This window comes from Bacillus rossius, chromosome 17 (genome assembly GCF_032445375.1).
Source record: "Bacillus rossius redtenbacheri isolate Brsri chromosome 17, Brsri_v3, whole genome shotgun sequence".
Taxonomy (NCBI): Eukaryota; Metazoa; Arthropoda; class Insecta; order Phasmatodea; family Bacillidae; genus Bacillus; species Bacillus rossius.
In genome coordinates, this window is record NC_086344.1 from 35,087,855 (window position 1) to 35,105,555 (window position 17,701).

The 17,701-nt window shown below is 36.8% G+C and overlaps 1 protein-coding gene across 5 annotated transcripts in view; it reads left to right on the top strand.

Moving 5' to 3' along the window:
- LOC134540906 (diuretic hormone receptor-like) overlaps positions 1–17,701 on the top strand; it is a 321,121-nt gene that overhangs the window by 231,971 nt on the left and 71,449 nt on the right. For all 5 annotated transcript variants that reach the window (XM_063383970.1, XM_063383971.1, XM_063383973.1 and 2 more), the window contains exon 6: positions 13,318–13,411. In XM_063383970.1, the coding sequence (XP_063240040.1) occupies positions 13,318–13,411 (94 nt within the window). The remainder of the gene's footprint in view (positions 1–13,317; positions 13,412–17,701) is intronic.

A 17,701-nucleotide genomic window follows, 5' to 3' on the forward strand; every position in this document is an offset into this window, starting at 1 on the left:
ATTTGCCCGAGTGTACAGGAGAATGTGCAGTCTATCCTGAAGGCCATTGAAACCGCGAATTTTCCTGGTCTCTAGCGAGGGGGAAATATCCTCTGGACTTTTCCACACCGCGCGCTTGTGTTTTCGGAACGCGCCCGGCGGCGGGTCGAAGGAATGGCGCGTACTTTCCACGCGTGACCGCGGGGAAGTTCCTGTCGCAAGCGTGTCACGTACTACGCTATGTGAACGTGCGCGAGTTTCCAAACAACTGCGAGATACCTTAGGATTCACTCGAGTCCGTTCAGAGCCCGCGTTATTGCATGTTCGCTCATCTCTCTCTCTCTCTCTCTCTCTCTCTCTCTCTCTCTCTCTCTCTCTCTCTCTCTCTCTCTCTCTGTTCAACTCAGATTAACACATCGAGGATCTGAATTTTAAATTCCATTGTTAGCGATCGTGCTGTATTTTAGGTTTTGAAATTTCATGTTAATTTGGTTAAAACTACGGTACTTCTGAAAGATGCCATTTTTATGAAAACCAAAAGAAAATAAATATATAAAAAAATTGCAAAACGATTGTAGTTTAGCATTTTAACGAGTTTTATTGGATCGGGTGTAAATATATTATAAAATTTTGTATTATGGTGAGAATGGTCAGTTAGGTTAGCTGCAATAAAAATACTGTGCTGTCTTGTGAATGTTACTGAAACTCTGGGAAAGATAACCTCGATTTTTTTTCCTAACCTAACTTAAAATAAAATGTCTAACTAGGAGGAATCTGGGTTAGGGAGATACATGTGTGCGTCTACACGCCTAGTCGTGCTGGGATCAGCCATGCAGGGAGAGGGTCGCATGCATCATGTGCTAGGAGGGGATTGGCCAGCCATGGCAGCGATTGGCGCCATGACTAACTCCCCTCACTCTTATCTCTGGACTATAACTAGAGATAGGTTGTGTCCAGGTAAAACCTGCATATACACAGGGGGAAACCCTGGGCACATTCATGCGGGATGCAAATTGGCATGCATTACGTGTAGGAATTTACAGGAGACAGAGTATGGTCTGGATGAAGTGTTGGACAGAGTACTAAAGAGTCTACCATGCGGGGGGTTGGGCATTTGGACTCGTGGTCCGCTTTGAATTTTATTTGTAGACGTCTTCCCCGCCCTACCGTTGCACGAGCGAGCGGCGGACTTCGGTAAAGTTCGGATATGTTCGGGCCTCGGAATGGACTGGTGTGAACCTTAGGCCTTCCTAACGGCGCCGACGGACCTCGGTGTGAACTCCGTGAGCGGCCATGACACCAATTAAGTCTCGGTCTCGTACGCCGTCAGGATATTTTCTTTCATATTTTTTTTGACGTGACAACGTCTAATAAATCGATGAACACCGGCTGCACGCACGAAAAAGTGTCCCGTTACGCACATTGTCCCGTTACGCTGTGTCCCGTTACGCTCATTGTACGCTTGCGCCGCATCTATCTCTCTTCCACTCGATTGGAAACAACCATCGATTTGACTTTTTTCGAGGCAACATTAAACTTGAAACACTCCCATTCGTTTCCCTACTTTTCCTATCATCGTCCTATCCTTAACAGAATAACACAGATTTGAAGAAGAAGTTAAATAGCAAACATGTATAAAAGTTATAGTTAAAATAATCTCTTCGTTAAAGTAATAAACATATTTGAATTAATGAGTGCAAATAAAAGTAAATTCATCAAATAAATTGTAGATTTCATTTCAAACCTTCTTTGTATCCATACAAAGTGATAATTCAATAAAAATGATTCAATTTTATTCATAAAAGTATGCAATCATTTCATCAATGTTTTGTTATGACGTCACTTTAAACTATCGTCCGTAAACCGACTTTACAGACAACCAATTTATTTTTTTTCTTTCGTTTTTCCTTCGTCATTGAAAACTTGAACAAAAAAAATTCGCGGATTCGTTTCGACGTAAGTTTAATAATTTTGTGCTGCTTCTGCTATTAGTACGCTTTTAATCTGGAGGACTCTGCTAAGGCCAATCAGAGAAGTAAATTTTTTTGAACGAGTCAGCAGCTAATGGACAGGTTAAGTTTCCTCCAAGTGTGCATAGGATCGTGGAGTCCATCCTGGAGGTCATTGAACCCGTTAAATTTTCTCAGTCCCCGATTCACAAATTTTTTTTTCGAAGGTTAATTTCTGAAATTTCAACTCAAGACTTCCTTTGCATTTGTTGTTCGGCCGCATAATTTTCAACAGATACCCACTTAGCATAATATCGTTGATGCAGAACGTTGCGCAAGTTATGAACATTACGAAAGATTGCAAGAAATTTTAAATACGTGATATTACAATTTGTGGATATCTGTTGAAAGAATTTTTTGGAAATCCAACCAATTAAAGGTAGATATAAAGTTAAAATTATATAAATAGCCCTTTTAAAAAAATGTTAACGAGTCTTTCAGTACTCGCCATAAATGTGTAACATATTTTCTCGGTGACGAGAAAATTCGTGTTGTCGTGTTGCAAATTCACTTAACACGAAACTCGTCCACGAAATTTAACCTATAATTCTTTAAAATAATGCCGAGTTTGATAAATATTTACGAAAATTGAGTTTCCAACTACATTTCTCGAAGTGATTCTCGCGTAGTTTTCGCACCCGCCGCTAGAATTCTCTGCCGGAGCAGTTACGTGTACTATTGAATCATTTGATTAGCAGACCGAATTTTTAAACTGCAAAATTATCTCCTCCGATAAAGGCGAAAAAGACTTGAAAAAGACTAAAAAAAAAAAAAAAAAAAACGTCTTTGGACCTGATTTTCAACAATAAATTTTATTTAAAAAATTGCCCATCTTATTGAGTTTCATTAAACAGTTGAGACGTTTCCATATGGCTTTGAGAATTTTGTTTCGCGCCATTTTACAAATTATAATTTATAATTCTGAATTTTATTTTACTTGTAGTAATTCATCAATACTTATCGAAGGTCGAAATAGTTTTATGTTACCTGATTAACCTTCCGTTGTCACCATTGAAATCGTTAAATTTAGTTTGTGTAAGTATATTTGCTATAAATGTATATTTTAACAACTTATTTAAAAATTGCCGAAACTGATTTTTTTAAAAAAATATTTTTTTTTAAAGTGTCAATTAGGAAGAAATATGCACAAACTTTAAAAATCTGTAACAACACAGCTATTATGCACCCCTTTGTGACAGAAACTCCCGATTTGAAACCCCATCAAGATATAAATTTTACGACTTAAATCTCGGTCTGATGACCTCTCAAACCATGTTAGTAATATTTATTTTATTTTCATTGCTATAATTTAATAAATTTTCCTGTAAATTTATTATTTTTCGTCTAAAATTTTCTAATCAAATAATTTATGATAAAGGTATTAAGATTTAAATGGAAAAAAAATATCATGCAGTTACGCCTGATTGTGACCTTTTCAAGGTCGTCTTAATTATGTTTTGTGCATAAACTGATTTCTAATAAATAGAGACCGGATTCATTTCGCGATAGGCTAGAATCCAAAAAAGTTTGCCTTTTTACCGCATCAGTGATTGGGCAACAGTTTATCTGAATGACACTCGGCCAATGAAAATCCTTTAACAAAAGAAGTATCGAATCACTAGCGTCCCAGTTAACAGGTATCACGAGAGTAGTATAGGAATGGGGCTACTGGGACACGGCTTCTGGCTGTGGATTGATGATTGTTTACATTGTGACGTCACGGCGGCCATCTTGGATAACCTTGACCTTGACCTTTGACCTTGACCTTGAATTTGATCCTCAAAAATCGCCAAAATTTCAATTTTTTTGAAAAAAATTTCCGCCAAAAAATCTCAAATAATTCCACAGTTCAAAAATTAGGATTTCGAAAATCCTCAAAAGTCGCTTTGCCCTAGAAATAACGAAAACTCCTAAAAGCGGCTTAAAACTCCTAAGAGCTAGCCGCTTATAAGCCGCCGACCTTGAAAATAAGGATGTCATGGCAGCCATATTGGATGATGATGTCACCGTTGCAATTTCCGTTACGCCCGCCATCTTTAACTTTTTTATTTATTATCCGATTTTAATGAAATTTTTTTAAAAATTTATAAAAAAATTTAAATAATATAAATTTAATAAAATATTTATAAAAAACATACTTTTTAGACACGGAGTTCGGAGTCCTCGGTTCGAACCCGACGAGTGCAAAAAAAATTAAAAATGGCTACCGATCCTTCCCTCTCAGTGGATGCAGGCAGACTGACCCCCACCACTTATGTCAAAGTATACATATCTTCACCTAGTATGACGTCATGTCCGCCATCTTGAAATTTGGACGCCATCTTGAAAATCTTTATTTATTATCCGATTTTAATGAAAAAAACTCCAAAATTCATCAAAAAATTAACGTATTTGAATTCTGTTTGATTATATCGATGTACGTCCTTGGTTCGATTCCCGGCGAGAGTAAACTGTTGATCCTTCCTCCATGAAAGCTACCTAGACTGATCTACCACCTCCAGTACCAAGGTATATATCATCAACTGGTATGACATCATGTCCGCCATCTTGTATTCATCCGCTGAAGACCGTCATCTTGTTTTCATCTGCTAGAGTGTGCCGATACCATGTAGTATAATTTTATGTTCACCATACCTTTGTCCTCAACTGTTGACATTGAACTTTGACCTTGACCATGAACTTTGACCTTGACCTTGAAATTTGACCTTGGACTTTGACCTTGACCTTGAACTTTGACCTTGACCTTGAAATTTGACCTTGACCTTAAAATTTGACCTTGACCTTGAAATTTGACCGTGACATTGAAATTTGACTTTGTCCTTGAAATTTGACTTTGTCCTTGTCGACCATCATGGATCCGACATTTTATGTTCAGTACATGCTACCAGGAGCTACCACCTGCCAGAGTACTCCATCTTGTGTGTGTACTTGTATTATGGAGTACATTTCCATCTGGTTAATTTTATTCTAACCCGCTACAGTGCAGTAATCATTTATTACCGAGGTGCCCCCGCCATCTTGAAATTCGACCGCCATCTTGAAATCATGTAATAATGTAGCTAGAAAAGCGGGAAAAAAATCCAAAATTCATTAAATAAATCACTCATTAACTTACATATTGATTCGATCCGCTCCCGTCCTCGGTTCGATACCCGATCGATGCAATAATGTTTAATTTTATGAAAAAATAATAATTTCAATATACCATGTTCATCATTCTTAAAGAGACTTTAAAACCTCTACTAACATCATCCTATCAGACATCAAGACCACCATATTGGAAATTCATAATTGTAATGTTAGAGATTCGTGAAAAAGTTCAAAATTCATTAAATAAATTTGTAATCTATATACTGATTGATTAAATCGACTAAGGTCCTTGGTTCGATCCCTGACCGATACAAATCAACTTTAATTTTAAAAAAGTACCAGAAAAGTGTAAGGTTCGAGAAATAAAACACCTCAAAGTCTTTTACAAACATAATATTTATTACACAATTTCTATCCTACTACAGAATCACTTGCGAAAGCCAGCAATCTTATAAACATTTAGCCCTGCATAGACGTGCATCGACTACTTCTTAGCTCCAAATGGCTCCAAATGCTTCAAAAGGCTCCAAATGCTCCAACAGCTCCAAAAAAAGGCTCCAAATGCTCCAATAACCACCAAATGCTTAACACAGCTCCAAATGGCTCAAAATGCTCCAAACGGCCTTCAAATGCTTGACAGCCTCCAAATGCTTGACAGCTCCAAATGGCTCCAAATGCTCCAAACGGCTCCAAATGCTCCAAATGTCTCCAAATTGCTCCAAATGCTCCAAACGGCTCCAAATGCTCCAAATGTCTCCAAATGCTCCAAACGGCTCCAAATGCTCCAAATGTCTCCAAAAGGCTCCAAATGCTCCAAACGGCTCCAAATTGCTCCAAATGCTCCAAACGGCTCCAAATGCTCCAAATTGCTCCAAATGCTCCAAACGGCTCCAAATGCTCCAAATGTCTCCAAATGCTCCAAACAGCTCCAAATGCTCCAAATGGCTCCAAATGCTCCAAATGTCTCCAAATGCTCCAAACGGCTCCAAATGCTCCAAACGTCTCCAAAAGGCTCCAAATGCTTCAAAAGGCTCCAATTGCTCCAAACGGCCTCCAAATGCTCCAAATGGCTCCAAATGCTCCATATGGCTCCAAATGCTCCAAATGGCTCCAACAGCTCCAAAAGGCTCCAAATGCTTCAAAAGGCTCCAATTGTTCCAAGAGCTCCATCTTCAATTGATTCCAACTGATTCCAATTACTTTTCTTATCGAACTTGGCATGGTTACTAACATGTCTTTATTAGTATACATTTTGACTGGCAGTGGTAACGTATTTTGCACCTTTAAGTTATAAGTTTTATTTAGAAATCAGATTTCGATAAATGGTAGATACCATTTGGAAAGAAAATATATTAATTTATCTTCAAGTTTATACACATTTAATTTAAGCCATTATTGTATGTAGCCAGCTTCCCTCAGTTCTTTGAGTATGAAGGATATTTCTTTAATGTTCGAATAGTTTCCTGCACAAAGCGATCCATGTAGTAGTCGTAGCCTGTCAACCAATATGTTAGGATCTTCCCATGAGATATAATCAAACTCTTCTGCTGCGTTCATCATCCTTGCATGTTTATAATAAATATTATTATCTCTGGTGTCTATCGTTTTAACACCAACCTCAAGGTCACTTTCGTCATCGTGACAGTGATTATCGCAAGCTTGATCAGGATAATTTATTTTATTACGTCGTTTCCATCGTTTTGGTCTCAGACCGCCATCACAGTCTTCGATCTTGCCTGCTTTAGGTGCTTCAGTACAGTACTCAATCATGTCAGCCTTAGATGTGTCAGCACAGTCTTCGTTCACGCCAGCTTCTGATGTGTCACCACAGTCTTCAATCATGTCAGCACCACAAACTTGATCAGGATAATTTATTTTATTACGTCGTTTCCATCGTTTTGGTCTCAGACCGCCATCACAGTCTTCGATCTTGCCTGCTTTAGGTGCTTCAGTACAGTACTCAATCATGTCAGCCTCAGATGTGTCACCACAATCTTCAATCATGCACGCTTCAGATGATTCATCATAGTCTTCGACCTTGTAAGCTTCAGATGGTTCTCCATCTTTCTCATTTTCATGGAGACGACTAGATATTGGAGTAAATATATTTTCATTTCTAATGTGGTTACAACTTCCTTCGTTTGTTTTAGATTTTAAATTATTATCTTGATCTAGATCAGTAATTTTAGCATTAGCTTTTTCGCCTTCGTTCCTCTTCCGCGATGTTGTAGCCCAGTCTTCGTTATCTTTATTCATCTTAATTGTACAGGTCTTGTAATGTCTATCCAAGTAATATCTTCTACCAAAGGATTTCTGACACTGACTGCAATGAAATGGTTTTTGACAAGGACCCAAATTACACTCGCTTCTCTCATGTCGTTTAGCATTCTTTCTCAAGGTAAACACCTTGCTACAGTATCTACAGTGATGACGTTTCGATACAGCGTCAGATCCTAAATCGGAATTCATATTAGTTACCGAGACTAATGCCAGATGCAAACTAAGAGTTTTAAATTAGATATATTACTTAAATAGAATTTTTTAATTATTTCATCAGCGAGAATTAATTTATCTCATTCAAAGGTACTTTTTGCAAGTAGTTCTGCTTTACAACAACAGATGTCGCCACATGTTACTTGCAGGTAAATAATATTTAGTTCTTTTATGCGGGATGCGGGATGCTCACTAACGATCGAAATAGAACGATGGCTTCGCTAGACTCCAAGGAGAAGGAAGTTCGTCCATCCTGTTAGTGCTTCTTAGATTTCTCAGAAATTATTTGACTGAGTAATGATAATTTTTTTTTTTTAATTTCCGCCTGATAAAAATATTACAAGTAATGATTGAGTAGCAGAAGTTCACTAATTATATGCAACCTTGAATAAAAAATGACATGCTTCATTAAGTAAAAAAATCCTTCATGCAGAGATAAATTCCTCATCAGTAACCAGAAGCACTCGGAGAAAACCATCAGATGTATAGTCAGGAATAATCAGAAGCACCCAGTGAAAACCATCAAAATATTGTCAAGAATAATCAGGAGCACACGGAGAAATCCATCAAAATATTGTCAAGAATAATCAAGAGCACACGGAGAAATCCACCATAATACTGTCAAGAATAAACGGGAGCACACGGAGAAAACCACCATAATATTGACAAGAATAATCGGAAGCACACGGAGAAAACCGCCACAAGTTTTCTTTGATATCATAAAATTTCAGGAAAAAATAATAAAAAATAAAAATAAATTAATAAAAAATTTAAAAAAATAAAATAAAAAATACATAAAATTCTGGCTTGTACTAGAACTATATCTTTGCTCAACAATGAGAAGTTCACAAGCTAGCAGAATCTGTTTATGTATTTTTTATTTTATTTTTTTAAATTTTTTATTAATTTATTTTTATTTTTTATTATTTTTTCCTGAAATTTTATGATATCAAAGAAAACTTGTGGCGGTTTTCTCCGTGTGCTTCCGATTATTCTTGTCAATATTATGGTGGTTTTCTCCGTGTGCTCCCGTTTATTCTTGACAGTATTATGGTGGATTTCTCCGTGTGCTCTTGATTATTCTTGACAATATTTTGATGGATTTCTCCGTGTGCTCCTGATTATTCTTGACAATATTTTGATGGTTTTCACTGGGTGCTTCTGATTATTCCTGACTATACATCTGATGGTTTTCTCCGAGTGCTTCTGGTTACTGATGAGGAATTTATCTCTGCATGAAGGATTTTTTTACTTAATGAAGCATGTCATTTTTTATTCAAGGTTGCATATAATTAGTGAACTTCTGCTACTCAATCATTACTTGTAATATTTTTATCAGGCGGAAATTAAAAAAAAAAAAATTATCATTACTCAGTCAAATAATTTCTGAGAAATCTAAGAAGCACTAACAGGATGGACGAACTTCCTTCTCCTTGGAGTCTAGCGAAGCCATCGTTCTATTTCGATCGTTAGTGAGCATCCCGCATCCCGCATAAAAGAACTAAATATTATTTACCTGCAAGTAACATGTGGCGACATCTGTTGTTGAAAAGCAGAACTACTTGCAAAAAGTACCTTTGAATGAGATAAATTAATTCTCGCTGATGAAATAATTAAAAAATTCTATTTAAGTAATATATCTAATTTAAAACTCTTAGTTTGCATCTGGCATTAGTCTCGGTAACTAATATGAATTCCGATTTAGGATCTGACGCTGTATCGAAACGTCATCACTGTAGATACTGTAGCAAGGTGTTTACCTTGAGAAAGAATGCTAAACGACATGAGAGAAGCGAGTGTAATTTGGGTCCTTGTCAAAAACCATTTCATTGCAGTCAGTGTCAGAAATCCTTTGGTAGAAGATATTACTTGGATAGACATTACAAGACCTGTACAATTAAGATGAATAAAGATAACGAAGACTGGGCTACAACATCGCGGAAGAGGAACGAAGGCGAAAAAGCTAATGCTAAAATTACTGATCTAGATCAAGATAATAATTTAAAATCTAAAACAAACGAAGGAAGTTGTAACCACATTAGAAATGAAAATATATTTACTCCAATATCTAGTCGTCTCCATGAAAATGAGAAAGATGGAGAACCATCTGAAGCTTACAAGGTCGAAGACTATGATGAATCATCTGAAGCGTGCATGATTGAAGATTGTGGTGACACATCTGAGGCTGACATGATTGAGTACTGTACTGAAGCACCTAAAGCAGGCAAGATCGAAGACTGTGATGGCGGTCTGAGACCAAAACGATGGAAACGACGTAATAAAATAAATTATCCTGATCAAGTTTGTGGTGCTGACATGATTGAAGACTGTGGTGACACATCAGAAGCTGGCGTGAACGAAGACTGTGCTGACACATCTAAGGCTGACATGATTGAGTACTGTACTGAAGCACCTAAAGCAGGCAAGATCGAAGACTGTGATGGCGGTCTGAGACCAAAACGATGGAAACGACGTAATAAAATAAATTATCCTGATCAAGCTTGTGATAATCACTGTCACGATGACGAAAGTGACCTTGAGGTTGGTGTTAAAACGATAGACACCAGAGATAATAATATTTATTATAAACATGCAAGGATGATGAACGCAGCAGAAGAGTTTGATTATATCTCATGGGAAGATCCTAACATATTGGTTGACAGGCTACGACTACTACATGGATCGCTTTGTGCAGGAAACTATTCGAACATTAAAGAAATATCCTTCATACTCAAAGAACTGAGGGAAGCTGGCTACATACAATAATGGCTTAAATTAAATGTGTATAAACTTGAAGATAAATTAATATATTTTCTTTCCAAATGGTATCTACCATTTATCGAAATCTGATTTCTAAATAAAACTTATAACTTAAAGGTGCAAAATACGTTACCACTGCCAGTCAAAATGTATACTAATAAAGACATGTTAGTAACCATGCCAAGTTCGATAAGAAAAGTAATTGGAATCAGTTGGAATCAATTGAAGATGGAGCTCTTGGAACAATTGGAGCCTTTTGAAGCATTTGAAGCCTTTTGGAGCTGTTGGAGCCATTTGGAGCATTTGGAGCCATATGGAGCATTTGGAGCCATTTGGAGCATTTGGAGGCCGTTTGGAGCAATTGGAGCCTTTTGAAGCATTTGGAGCCTTTTGGAGCCGTTTGGAGCATTTTGAGCATTTGGAGCCGTTTGGAGCATTTGGAGACATTTGGAGCATTTGGAGCCATTTGGAGCATTTGGAGCTGTTTGGAGCATTTGGAGACATTTGGAGCATTTGGAGCCGTTTGGAGCATTTGGAGCCGTTTGGAGCATTTGGAGCCATTTGGAGCTGTCAAGCATTTGGAGGCTGTCAAGCATTTGGAGGCCGTTTGGAGCATTTTGAGCCATTTGGAGCTGTGTTAAGCATTTGGTGGTTATTGGAGCATTTGGAGCCTTTTTTTGGAGCTGTTGGAGCATTTGGAGCCTTTTGAAGCATTTGGAGCCATTTGGAGCTAAGAAGTAGTCGATGCACGTCTATGCAGGGCTAAATGTTTATAAGATTGCTGGCTTTCGCAAGTGATTCTGTAGTAGGATAGAAATTGTGTAATAAATATTATGTTTGTAAAAGACTTTGAGGTGTTTTATTTCTCGAACCTTACACTTTTCTGGTACTTTTTTAAAATTAAAGTTGATTTGTATCGGTCAGGGATCGAACCAAGGACCTTAGTCGATTTAATCAATCAGTATATAGATTACAAATTTATTTAATGAATTTTGAACTTTTTCACGAATCTCTAACATTACAATTATGAATTTCCAATATGGTGGTCTTGATGTCTGATAGGATGATGTTAGTAGAGGTTTTAAAGTCTCTTTAAGAATGATGAACATGGTATATTGAAATTATTATTTTTTCATAAAATTAAACATTATTGCATCGATCGGGTATCGAACCGAGGACGGGAGCGGATCGAATCAATATGTAAGTTAATGAGTGATTTATTTAATGAATTTTGGATTTTTTTCCCGCTTTTCTAGCTACATTATTACATGATTTCAAGATGGCGGTCGAATTTCAAGATGGCGGGGGCACCTCGGTAATAAATGATTACTGCACTGTAGCGGGTTAGAATAAAATTAACCAGATGGAAATGTACTCCATAATACAAGTACACACACAAGATGGAGTACTCTGGCAGGTGGTAGCTCCTGGTAGCATGTACTGAACATAAAATGTCGGATCCATGATGGTCGACAAGGACAAAGTCAAATTTCAAGGACAAAGTCAAATTTCAATGTCACGGTCAAATTTCAAGGTCAAGGTCAAATTTTAAGGTCAAGGTCAAATTTCAAGGTCAAGGTCAAAGTTCAAGGTCAAGGTCAAAGTCCAAGGTCAAATTTCAAGGTCAAGGTCAAAGTTCATGGTCAAGGTCAAAGTTCAATGTCAACAGTTGAGGACAAAGGTATGGTGAACATAAAATTATACTACATGGTATCGGCACACTCTAGCAGATGAAAACAAGATGACGGTCTTCAGCGGATGAATACAAGATGGCGGACATGATGTCATACCAGTTGATGATATATACCTTGGTACTGGAGGTGGTAGATCAGTCTAGGTAGCTTTCATGGAGGAAGGATCAACAGTTTACTCTCGCCGGGAATCGAACCAAGGACGTACATCGATATAATCAAACAGAATTCAAATACGTTAATTTTTTGATGAATTTTGGAGTTTTTTTCATTAAAATCGGATAATAAATAAAGATTTTCAAGATGGCGTCCAAATTTCAAGATGGCGGACATGACGTCATACTAGGTGAAGATATGTATACTTTGACATAAGTGGTGGGGGTCAGTCTGCCTGCATCCACTGAGAGGGAAGGATCGGTAGCCATTTTTAATTTTTTTTGCACTCGTCGGGTTCGAACCGAGGACTCCGAACTCCGTGTCTAAAAAGTATGTTTTTTATAAATATTTTATTAAATTTATATTTTTTAAATTTTTTTATAAATTTTAAAAAAAATTTCATTAAAATCGGATAATAAATAAAAATGTTAAAGTTGGCGGGCGTAACGGAAATTGCAACGGTGACATCATCATCCAATATGGCTGCCATGACATCCTTATTTTCAAGGTCGGCGGCTTATAAGCGGCTAGCTCTTAGGAGTTTTAAGCCGCTTTTAGGAGTTTTCGTTATTTCTAGGGCAAAGCGACTTTTGAGGATTTTCGAAATCCTAATTTTTGAACTGTGGAATTATTTGAGATTTTTTGGCGGAAATTTTTTTCAAAAAAATTGAAATTTTGGCGATTTTTGAGGAATTTTGGGCAAATTTTGCCCAATTTTGGCGGATTTTGGCGATTTTTGAGGATCAAATTCAAGGTCAAGGTCAAAGGTCAAGGTCAAGGTTATCCAAGATGGCCGCCGTGACGTCACAATGTAAACAATCATCAATCCACAGCCAGAAGCCGTGTCCCAGTAGCCCCATTCCTATACTACTCACGAGTAAGTAGCCAATGAGCAGATGTCATTTTCCCGCATGAGTAGAGGATCATGGAGTCTATCCTACAGGTCATTGAAATCGCGAATTTTTTTCCGGTCTCTACTAATAAAAGTTCGGTATTCCCTGTGAAACAAGAGTTTTTAAAAGTACCCAGCAGTGTGATTTCAAGACACGTATGAGAACAAGCGGCGAATTTCTTGACCGCTGCTCAGTGGCTGACTGGACCAATGGGGGACTATGTCCTTTTTTTTTCCTTGCTCGCAGACGTCAACGTCCTCGGACTCGTCGTCCTGCGTCGTCCTGACGATCCTGCTGCACTTCTTCCTGCTGACCACCTACTTCTGGATGTTCGTTGAAGGTACGTCCCTGACTTTCGTACGTTCTCGCGTACTTGTATGTTCGTCGAAGGTCCATTCACTCCTGTCTGGATGTTCGTCGAAGGTCCATTCATTATTATTTGGATGTTCGTCGAAGGTCCATTCACTCTTATCTTGATGTCTGTATAATGTTAATTCGCTCCATTCTGAATGGTCTCTGAAGGCCCATCTCTTCTTTTTGTGTGTTTGTCCAAATAAGTATGTCTGGCCTATCTAATTTTTTTGTAACTTCTCTCTCTTATCTGGATGTTTATCGAAAGTCCATTATCTCCAATCTGGATATTTTTAGAATAAACATGCATTTCATCTAAACACTTCTGGAATACAATGTGAGTACTGAGTTCCTGTCTTGAACATTTAAAATAAATCAACCAAACACCTAGTTCAAAAATTAATGAAATTTTTGGGTTAGTACCATTTTGGAGAGCAAATATAAACTAATACTCTTCGGAAACATTTATCGTTGTATGCACCATAATTCTGGACCCTTAACTATATCCTAGAATGTCATTTAGTATAGGAACAACAATAAGTTGGATTGTATCACTCTTCGTAATTACATTAGATACAAGGAAGTCTCCTTAAACTAAGAAAGAAATTTTCGTAGTTCCAGGAAATTGGATCTTCGTAGAAAAATACGCGTGTTTTTTTTGCTAACAGGATGGACATACGCATGTGAAGTTTGAGGAATGTGTTTACTGTGTACCAAAATCCTTTTAAAAGGTTTAGTAAGTTCTCCAAGATAATCCACGTTATTTCGTGCTCCAAGTCAGTAAACTCAGGGTTTTTAATTTGAATAAAAAAAAACTTAATTTACGAAAGTACCTGGACAACTTTTAACCAGCACTCTTCGTAACTCTAGACTGTTAAACTGGCAGAAAAATTGTAGGTCAAAAATTGGCCAAAATGTCGCATATGTCATTATATTTTATATTAACACATACACAGAATGTTAAAAGCATTATACATTATAATGTTTAAAAAAAAGTGTCTTATGGTTGGGGGGGGGGGGGTTAAAAATGGGGGTGGGGTACACAAATATGATGTAGTAAGCGCATTAACATTTAAAATAAAAATTTGCTGGGGAGTCAGAAGAATATAAACAGCTGAGCTGGCTTTTTAATCTTTATACATCGAAGTTATTTGGAAGTTGGGTTTATTTTGGTCACTAGAATCAAAAAGGCAATTTACTAACCCCGAAATAGGTTTTCTATTCTCCGTGTTCCCTAAATGTACTCGTTTTTACTCTTTTTTCGGAATTCATTTACCGAATTGCCTTTTTACGATCACGAGTAAATGGGAAATGAGTACTAATTAACCACGAATTGTGATGAATGTTGTGGCATGCAAGAAAATTGGATTACCCCCAATTTTTTTCGGTAGCGTTCCTGTGATGAACGAATTTTTCAAACGAAGTGTCTTTTTCATTACTCAACCATGTCACGGCATGAGTTTACAGTCATGATGGTTTGGCTCTTAACAAAATGGTGGCCAGCAGGATCAAGATCAGCATGAGAAATACAATAAATTTTCTGATGATTGCACTTGGAATTTATAACTTCCTTTAGCCGAATGAAAGCATTCTGTTTGATGTTGAAGAAGAAAATTCTCATAACGATCCGAAATTTTTTTGCAGACAGTGATTTTACTACCTTATGATTTGAGTATATCTTGCTTGCGAAGCAATGATGATTCATATATTTTTTTCCCCGAAGTTAAAAACAGAAATTGTAAAACTTCTTAAAAATAATTGTAAATTTGTTTTTGAATAAGAATATTTTCCTTTTCGAAACATTTAAAACTTGATATAAAACAGTTATCATTTTGCATAGTTAAACTTAGAGCAACATTGATCCTGTAACCTGCCGACCGAATGTTTACAGAAAAAAATCTTATAAATAAATTTTGTTCACGGGACACTTCCAAATTGTGTATGCAATATGTATTTAACATGCAGGGCCTTCACCAAGGAATACCTTTTTTTTAACTGACAATATTTTAATATGATGTGAACAAAGTATTTGTGATTTTTTTTTCGCTCAGAACAAATTTTAGAATGAACGATAAATAAACAATAACATCTGATATTTAATTTACTAAGCGAACATGTGGTTAAGTCGAATAAAATATTTTATTTTTAATAATAAAACCAATACAACCCCGAACTTATCTCCCATGTAGGAACAACAGCATAAATGCCGTTTCTTCTAACGAATATTTAATAGATTCATAACGTTGAGTTGAGTGAATAATTCATTAACAACGGAACCGTACCAATTAATACATGCAAAAGCTAACTATCCCCTCCGGGTGTTTCAAGGGCAGTTATGCATCGCTCTATTTGGATTTGTGGGGGGGAGGGGGACATTAGAGTCACAATCAATAAACAACATGTATGCCAAATGAACATTATTTTTCCCCTCGATTTTTTTTTCTCGTGGAATAGAAAATTTTTATCATTGAACAAACTTCATTCACAACGAAAGCCACGCATGGAGTTGAATAATTGGAACTCTATAGTGCTAGTCCGCGTTGATACGAGACAGGACAGAATCTATATAAATAAAAATTTCAATTTTCGTTCGTTCAAAATCTTAAATCTCCGAACGAACATCACCGATTCCTTTGGAATTTTGACACAAATTTGCAGTTCAATACGCGCGTGTTTTTATACACCTTTGTCACACCAGTGACCGGTAAAAAGATGGATAAAAATATAGATAGGTGAAAGCACATATTTTTAATAATTTGTCATTGTTATAGAGTGACATTTATAGAAATATATAAATAGTTATATAAAGAAGAGATATAGAGATATAGAGGGACATATAAAGATGTATATGTATATATATATTAATTGGTTTGATTTTGTGTGCCATCCAACAACTGGAGGCCATTTACAGAATGACACAAAAATCAAACAAAAAAAACATACATTAACATATAAACACACAATAACAATAACCTCTTTAAACAAAACAAATAAGGTTGTGTCATGGACATGGCCGTGTGTTTTACGTGAATACGTGTACTTAACAGGTAATGTTTTCTATACAAAATATAAAATACGCTATTTTTTTTATTTTGACACTATATATATTCACTGTAACTATTTTACCCTAATTTTTATAGGTATATGCAATCGATAGATTTTGACGAGAGCTGACGATTGAAACTCAAACGAACGTCGTAGCTTCTCCAAGTCAAAAGTTATACTGGATGGAAATCTCGTAACGCAGCAAAATGACCTCAAAATAGCGGCCCCCCTTTACCGCACTTGGCGTAACAAATTCTTTGATCCTTTAGCTATCCAGTGGTGTGATTAAATTTTGTGATGTAGATAATATATACCTATGTAGCTGCAACACCAAACTCTATCCCCCGATTTTGTTATCATTCGATTTTTTTTTAATTGCCTCCCACTATGGAAGCAATTTTAAAGACGTATTCACGTCAAAAAAATGTCCATCAACATGGGCATACGAGACCTTCCAGAAAGCCATACTGTTTGGAAGCAGTTTTGTGACTGAAGCAAATCAATTCCAGTTAGTTTCGAGGTCAGAATCGCCTCTATTACCAGGCGGTGCCAGGGAGTTCGTGTTTGATAATAGGGAGCGAACAAGCCAATCATGTTGCAATTTCAAGCGCTCTCGTGTGCAATAACGTTAGTTATTGGCGGTTAACGAGCCTACAGGAAAGATTTCACTCCTTGGCCTCACCCAACGTGGTTTTTATCTTAGCTCTCCGTAGACGACATTTGGTGGGAGAAATTTCGTGAATTGTAACGGAATTCCAAGAACGGAAATGTGTAACAACGTCGGTGCTGACATCTGTGGCGGATGACACGAACCAAAGTTCACGAAACCAAAGGGAAACTTTATAATATTTATAGTATATTAACGGTTTAGTAAATTCAAACAAGCGGTCATTATATTTAATAAAAAAATCCGTGTTTGAATTCAAGTACAAACCCGCGTTTTAATAGTTTTTTGAAGTTTTTCTCGATGTTATCCATTGCCCGCTGATTTGAGAGGCGTCTGTACTGGGTAACTTGTGATTCGATACCGCTTTTGATTGGTTAACTGTGAACCAATGGCAGAATCAGCTCAAAAGTATGCTTATTTAAATATTAGCTTGCCACGAAATTAAACCCGCGAATTTTTTTTTGTCCGGTTTCTTAAACATAAGTAAGCTCACACGTGAATTTAAGAGTACACCCTTACAATTTACGAAGATCATAGGAAAAATTTGTAATCATTAATGCTAGTAGA